The 7,731-nt window shown below is 31.8% G+C and overlaps 1 protein-coding gene across 1 annotated transcript; it reads right to left on the bottom strand.

Moving 5' to 3' along the window:
* Positions 1 to 244: 244 nt before the first annotated feature.
* On the bottom strand, positions 245 to 7,382 carry LOC118490105 (transmembrane protein 258-like). Its single transcript, XM_035987319.1, has 4 exons — positions 7,261 to 7,382; positions 7,059 to 7,165; positions 1,175 to 1,253; positions 245 to 448 (listed from the first exon to the last, which is right to left on the bottom strand). Exons 1-4 carry the CDS (start codon positions 7,261 to 7,263, stop codon positions 401 to 403), a joined length of 237 nt encoding a protein of 78 aa, XP_035843212.1. The 5' UTR covers positions 7,264 to 7,382; the 3' UTR covers positions 245 to 400.
* Between the last annotated feature and the right edge of the window lie 349 nt (positions 7,383 to 7,731).

Here is a 7,731-nt window from a genome sequence, read left to right as displayed (position 1 = left end):
ATTTGTTCCCAATTTAAACAAAACTTCAATGTTTTTTTTTTTTATTTTTTTTTTAATTCGCATCTCATTTAATTTCTTTTTATTTTTTTAAATGAAATCCTGAAATATTTTAAAAATCTTTAGAAACTAATAAAAAGGACTCGTCTGTTTTTTAAATTGTAAAAAGAAATAGAACTTTCATTTAAATTTAATTTATTTTGGTTGTAGGGGTTCTTATTTTCACCCGTCAAATTTAACAATCATAAGTATTAAGTGCTTTCTTTTTAACTTTCTTTAAACTGATGGCAGGCAAGTCGACGTAAAACATATAATCCAGTTCTAAGAGTTGTAATCATTAAAGTTCCAGAAACAACTATGTCGCAATACAAAAATCCATCCTCATATCAATTTCGTTGATTATTCAGACATAAACACCCGAAGCGAGGAGCAAGAACAACGATCCAAAGCCCTGTATCAATTCAACACAGTTAGTTATGTATAAACCTGTTGATTTGATTATGTTATATCTCACTAACGGGTCAAACATGATGAGCTAGAAGATGAAGATCTAACTAAAATAAACATGGGTCAAACGAGTTAAAAGTCATTTGAGTATTAAAATGCACAAAATCTTCTAAACCGCTTTATTATAAAAGGTTATACAAAAAGGTCACATAAGCAAAGAGTGATCAAATTACTTAAATTTGCCCATTTCACAACGTACAATTACCGAGTTTTATATTGTAATAGTATAGAAAACTTATCCGTTTTAACCAGAAAAAACAAAATAAACAGAAAACGTGTTTGTAGGTCAATCCAGCAAAAACCTAAACCACTCGGTTTTCCGTCTACAAAAAAATATTAAGAGTTAATTACTGTTTTCGTCTCTGTGGTTTGTCAAAAATCACTATTTCAGTCCATTAGTTTAAAAATTGCAATTTTAGTCCCTGTGGTTTTACTTCCGTAACCATTTCAGTCCCTGTGGTTTCACTTTCGTAACCATTTCAATCCATTATTCTGTTAAGTACAGGGACTGAAATGGTTACGAGGTGGACTAAAATGGTTACGAAAGTGAAACCACAAGGACTGAAATCGCAATTTTTGAACTAATGGACTGAAATAGTGATTTTTGACAAATCACAGGGATGAAAACAGTAATTAACTCAAAAATTAACAGTAATAACGTGTGGCTTACCAAAAAGACCGATGCCACTGCTCCTGTTACAAGCTCTTTAGCAAGACTACGGTTTTTCCTAGAAGAAGTTGCCTCATAGCTGCATAAATAAATGCTTATGAAACACTATACCATATAAAAAGTTGACAAAAATGGTGCTCACGTCGGAACTGTCAATGTTAGAAAATCCATTTCATGTTCAAATAAACGGTAAAACTGAAATCTTTGATACCCATGGGCCATGGCAATCATATATCATACATACCATTCATATTCGTTCCATATGTTTGGTTTCTTCAATAACTTTTTTTGAATGTTGGCTAAAATGTGAATTGTGATATCCACAATAAACTTAAATTACAAATAATTATTATAATTATAAAAGGGATGGATAATCTTTTAAGGTTCAAGTATGTTAACAGCAAGGCGACTTTTAGTACAAAGAGGTCAAAATGGGGTAAACGTGTGAAATATGAAAGCTAAAGATCAGGATTATAGGAGCAAATAAGAGGTGATAAGATATAGTTTGCAAAAACCGAGTACATGTCAAAACGATCCTTGAGGGGATTCTCTCTCTAAAACCTGTTTACTCTAAGCTGATTATATTGCTTTTGCTTTTTTTTATAAGCGTAAGTCATTTTATGATACAATCCCAAGTTGGATTCCAACCACTACCATAATATTCTCCAAAATGTTTACATCTACATATTTTTTATTGGTCTTTGTTTTCTCGCAAATGAGAGTTCTACTGTTCGCTAAAACAACAATAAGATGTTTCCCTATTCATTGAATAGCACTAGAACTCGTTAATCTTTGTAAAGAATCGTTTATTAGATGTGTGTGACATGACTCAACTGTTAACTTTTTAATCATCAATCCCAGTCCAAATAAAGCGTCGAAAACCAACAAGATGTGTGCAATAACTTCAAATAAACTATAGCTCTATGGTCATGTTTAACGAATTACAAATACAGTATTTTAACTTTCTAATACTTGATTATTTACTAAAAAATTGGATGTAGTTGCAATCTTTTATAGAACAAATAGCTTTCGTTTCATAGCAGTTGTAAGTCCAAAATATAAAAACAAAAATCCAATTGTTCAATTGAAACTGCAACTTTTTTTTCAAAAAACGCCAAATGGGGGTAATCAGTAATCTTAAGAAGTTAAGAATAACAAAGTCACTTTTAAATTTCAAATCTACATTGTATCACTTCCCATAACAAAACAGAGGTTCAATAAGCAGTCATCATGATTTACTTCTCTGATTTCCTTAATTACCACGTGCATTTTAACAAATTGGAAAATCGTTTTTTCTTAGTCAACTAAATAATTCATCTAAAATGAAGAACAGATCCTAACAAACTAAATCAAACAAAATGAAATCAAACTACAAATTTGTGCTCTCACAAAATTACAAAAACTCGACAGAAACAACCAAAGGCAATCAACTTATAGAAACTAAATCAACCAAAATGGAATCAACTTATAGAAACAACGATGATGAATCAATCCTCATAAACTAAATCAACCAAAATGCAAGCAACTTGTAGAAACAATCATTGATCTAAAGGAATTGTCATCAAAATTATAGTAAATCGCCTACATAAATTTCAATACACAGTCATCATTCCTCTATTTTACTTTACCACCAAATAATTTTCAACAAATTGGAAACCCTCTCCTTTCCTTTTTTTAAAAAGGTTAGTGGCGCTAGGCCTGGCAATGGATCGGATATTGATCCATATCCAATCCAATCTGATCCATTTAAATAACTTATTGGATCATAAAAAATATCCAACAATCCATTAGTTAATCCAATGGATCAATCCATTTATCCAATTAATTATATGGATCGATCCATGATCCATCCGGATCGATCCATTACCCTAAATTTGACAGTGCACGTGCCTCTCAAAAGTCCAAACCCTAAATTTGAAATCAACCCAAAAGTCCAAAGTTTCATTCGAGTAGCTCCTGGTTCTTATCTCTCCCGCACTGTTCTCGTTCTTTCTATGCGTGAATTGAACCAAACTTTCATTCGAGGTAGCTCTTGATTCACTGATTTTATATGCGTTCGGTAAACTGCATTGATTAGTTGTGTTTTGAACGTAGATATCATGATTTATGACGTTTTTTGTTAGATTTAGGGTTTTGTTGAGTTTGATTAAGATGAAATTAAACGAAACCTTCATTAGAGGTAGCTGTTGATTCACTGATTTTATATGCTTTCGGTTAAGTGTATTGATTAGTTGTGTTTTGAACGTAGATATTGTGATTTCTGTTGTTGTTTGTTAGATTTAGGGTTTTATTGAGTTTGATTAAGATGAAATTGGCTTAGGATTGATTAGTGAATGGAAGCAATTAAATATGGATCAACTCAAATTGAAAAAAATATTCATCTGTAACATTCACTTAGATCTTGAATCAGAATTAAATATGGTCGAATTCTGAACCATTTTGGTTGATTTTTGTTTTGTTTCGGTGTGTCGTTTGAACATTTCGATTGATTTCGAACTAATTCGGTTGTTTTTCGGTAAAAAAAATTGAAGTTTTCAGTTGAATTTTCGAACATTTCAGTAAGTTTATTGAGTTTTGTGTTAAAAACTGTCATATTCTGTTGTATTGTTGTTGCTGGTTGAAGAAGAATAGGTTATATTCAGCGCATCACGTGTGAACTTCATATCATAGTAGACGTGTTTTGCAATTTAAAATCTGAACTAGTTTTCGAATCGGAGTTGAATATAGATCTGAGTTGCTTGGATTCGATAATCGATTTGAGTTGTTATTGTTGAACAAAAGTTATTGCTTGGATTTGATAATCGATTTGAGTTGTTGCTGTTAGTTAAAATCAATATGCTTTAGTACATATTGTGTCCCTTGAAAATTTCATCACCTTTTTTTTTTCTGATATCACATCAAAATTGCAACATTTAAAAAAAAAGCATTCATGTTATTATTTTCTGTTTGCTCATCATCACAAATACAGATCCTTGTTGCTTTGTAAATAAAATCGCAAATACACATTTGGAAACTATTAGCCCATTTGTACTGTGTTCTTGATTATAAATTTGTTATTTGGATATTTTTTCCTATTAGATATTATAAACAAATGACAACCCATATTAACCTGTTCTCATACATTTGGGGTGAAATTAAACTGTTTCCTTTGATGGGTTTTTTTTCCTAACTAGTCTTGTTTTATTTATAAAATGTGTAAATTTTTCATGGAATTTCAGAGAACTTCTAAGGTCCGACTCGTGTTCTGCATAATGCCATGCCTAGAATTTTAGGAAACTTGGGTACGAAATTAGGTATTGCAAAACGAAGTTAACGAAAATTGGTAGGAATATGCAGGGGAATCATGAAAGACGATGTAAGTTATCGATAGGGGGTAAAGCAAAATGTAGATACAGTTCATGTTAAAATAATGCGCAACAACACATTTGTGACGGTGACTGGTTCTAAAGGGAACAAGAAGAAACTGGGAGCATCTACTGGTGGGGTACTTTTAACAGCCAGTAACTAACTTAATCACCACTTAGGTTAGCAATAATAATAACACAATTTGTTAGATATTAAACTTAGAATAAAGTGGTTTTTAGAATTTTTTTTATTTTTTTTTATATTTTTTAGAATTTTTTTAGAATTTTTTCGATTTTTTTTTATTTTTATTTTTTTTTATTTTTTTAGATTTTTTTTTGTATTTTTACAATTTTTTTTTTTTGCGATTTTTTATTTTATTTTTAGAGGTTTTTTATATGGATCGACCCGGATAGTTTTTATATGGATCGACCCGGATAGTGATCCATCCATTTAAAATTACTTGGATATGGATCGGATCACGATCCATTATGTTGGATCATAGATCGGATCATGATCCATTTAAGTTGGATCATTAATGGATCGGATCATGATCCAATCCATATCCATCCATTGACATGCCTAAGTGGCGCAGCTTGTTGCCCATTTACCTTCTGTTTCGATGTAATTTCCCTTTGGGATTGACACAACTTTTTAAATTAACTTTTAGGTTTGGTTGGCAATAAATAATAACAATTCATCTAAAATGAAGAGCAAATCCTAATAAATTAAATCAAGCAAAATGCAATCAAACTATAAAAATAATCAATGAGCTAATAAAACATCATCAAAATTAAGGCAAATCGCCTACATGAATCTCAATAAGCAAACATCATTTCTCTATTTTCCTCAACAGCATGAATTTCAACAAATTGGCAACTCTTTTATTCTTTTACAACTAACTAATTCATCTAAGATTTAAAAATAAATAAACAAAGAAAAACAATTTAACTAAACCAAATCATGCAAAATGCAATCAATTATAAAAATAATCAACAAGCTAACAAGATCATCATTAAAATTAGAGCAAATCGTCTACATAAATCTCAATAAGCAGTCACCATTCCTCTATTTTCCTTGATCACCACATGAATTTCAAACAATCAAGAAATCCTTTATTCTTTTACAACTAAATAACTCATCCAAGATGAAGAACCATTCATAATAAACTAAATCAATCCAACGACAATCAAATCATGAATGTAACCATTAATCTAAAGAATCAAACCATTAAATTTAGGGCAAATCACCTACATGAATTTCAATAAGCAATCATCATTTCTCTATTTTCCTTAATCACCACATGCATTTTAACCAAGGTTTAAAAAAACGGAAACGAGTTTCGAGGCGTTTTCACTTCGCCTCACGAGGCGTAAGCCTCGAGGCAAACCGAGGCGTAATCCCGAGGCGGAACTAAAAAATAAATATAAATATTATATATCTTATAAAAATAGTAATACTAACTAAATCCATCACCAAATTCATCAAAATAATCAAAAACACACATAAAAAAGACAAAAATTTCTTGAAATTGACACAAAAACGCAAAAACATCAAAAACAAATCTCTAAAAACCCCTGAGGCGCACCTGAGGCGCAGCCTTTTTAGCGCCTCAGCCCCTCCGAGGCGCACAAGCAGTATAAACCCCCTGAGGCGCGCCTCAGAATCGTTTTTTGGCCGTTTCGCCTTGAGGCGCGCCTCGAGGCGCACGCCTCAACCGTTTTTTAAAACCATGATTTTAACTAGGCCTTTAAACGAACCGAACAAACACGAACATGGGCATGATCATGTTCGTTTATTTAACTTCAACCGAACACAAACATATAATCAAACGAATTTTTTTGTTCATGTTCGTTCATTAAGAAAATGAGCATGTTCGTGTTCGTTTATATTCGTTCGTTTAAAACCCAAACGAACATTTCACGAACGTAAACGAACATAAACAAACATACTTAAACGAACACAAACGAACTTAACCAAACAAAAGATAAACAAAGACAAATGAGCATACCGATAATAAGTAGTTTTTTGATTGTATATAAAGTAGTGATCAATTAAGATAAGTTCCACTGGGGCGCCTAATTTTGATTATATTCATATAAGTGGTTAGAAAGCCCCTTTTTATGTTTATATTTAGATAAATATAACTGCTTATGTACTTATTAAAGTATAAACGAACATATACGAATGTAAATAATCGAACATAAATGGATGTTTACAAGCATAAAAGAACGAACAAAACGTGTTTTCATGTCCGTTCGTTCGTTTAACTAAATGAACACATAAATGTGTTCATGTTCGCTTATTTAATCGAACAAGTTCACGAACAGATCATGAACGTTCGGTTCATTTACGGGCCTAATTTTAACAAACTGGAAACTCCTTTTTTTCTTAGTCAACTAAATAATTCATCTAAAATGAAGAACAAATCCTAAAAAACTAAAATACAATCAAACTACAAAATTAGGGCAAATCGGCTACATTTTCTCGCAAAATTACAAAAACTCAATAAATAGTTAAAACAACAGTCAGATCCACTTACATGAAGAACGAAGCGGTGATTACGAGGCCAACAGCGAGCAAAAGCACGGCTAACGATGGATAATAAGCGATCGGAACAGGGCTTGATATCGGTTTTGCTGATTGAGCCTTTCAAATTGAAATCAAAATCAAAATTAATCGTGAATCGGATAACGAGTTAGCATTAACAGATCATGAAATCAAAATGTTGAAACCCTACGTACCATTTGGGGATTTAGAGGATGCTAGATCTTTGATCTGCCTTCGTTTGACGATATAACACGAAGTCAACAAGACTCACTCTATTTATATGGCGAAATTAGGTTGACATTTTACGTCCCTGAAGTTTATGGTTTTTTCATTTTTAAGCCTATAGGGTGTACATGGTAATTATATATACTAGGGAGATCCCCGCGTTTCGCGGCGGGAATTCGATCAGTATCTATTCGGTTCGTTACGATACGATACGATACGTTACGCACACTCTCTATGGTAATTGAAAAGAAAACCTAACATAGATCGAAACAATAAAACGAATATCAATACTGGTATCAATGTTGTTCAGTTGATATCGGTTTTGTTAGTTTGCGTTCTATGTTTATTTTTTTAAACATTGTGATATAATTTTTATTGAAAACGGATATTGTGCCGTATCATACTAAATTGAATCGAAACTAGATTAACAACATATGTAT

The sequence above is a fragment of the Helianthus annuus genome, chromosome 3 (assembly GCF_002127325.2).
Source record: "Helianthus annuus cultivar XRQ/B chromosome 3, HanXRQr2.0-SUNRISE, whole genome shotgun sequence".
NCBI classification, from domain to species: Eukaryota; Viridiplantae; Streptophyta; class Magnoliopsida; order Asterales; family Asteraceae; genus Helianthus; species Helianthus annuus.
Note: the sequence above shows the minus strand (reverse complement) of the source record. Positions and strands in the feature narration are given on the sequence as shown.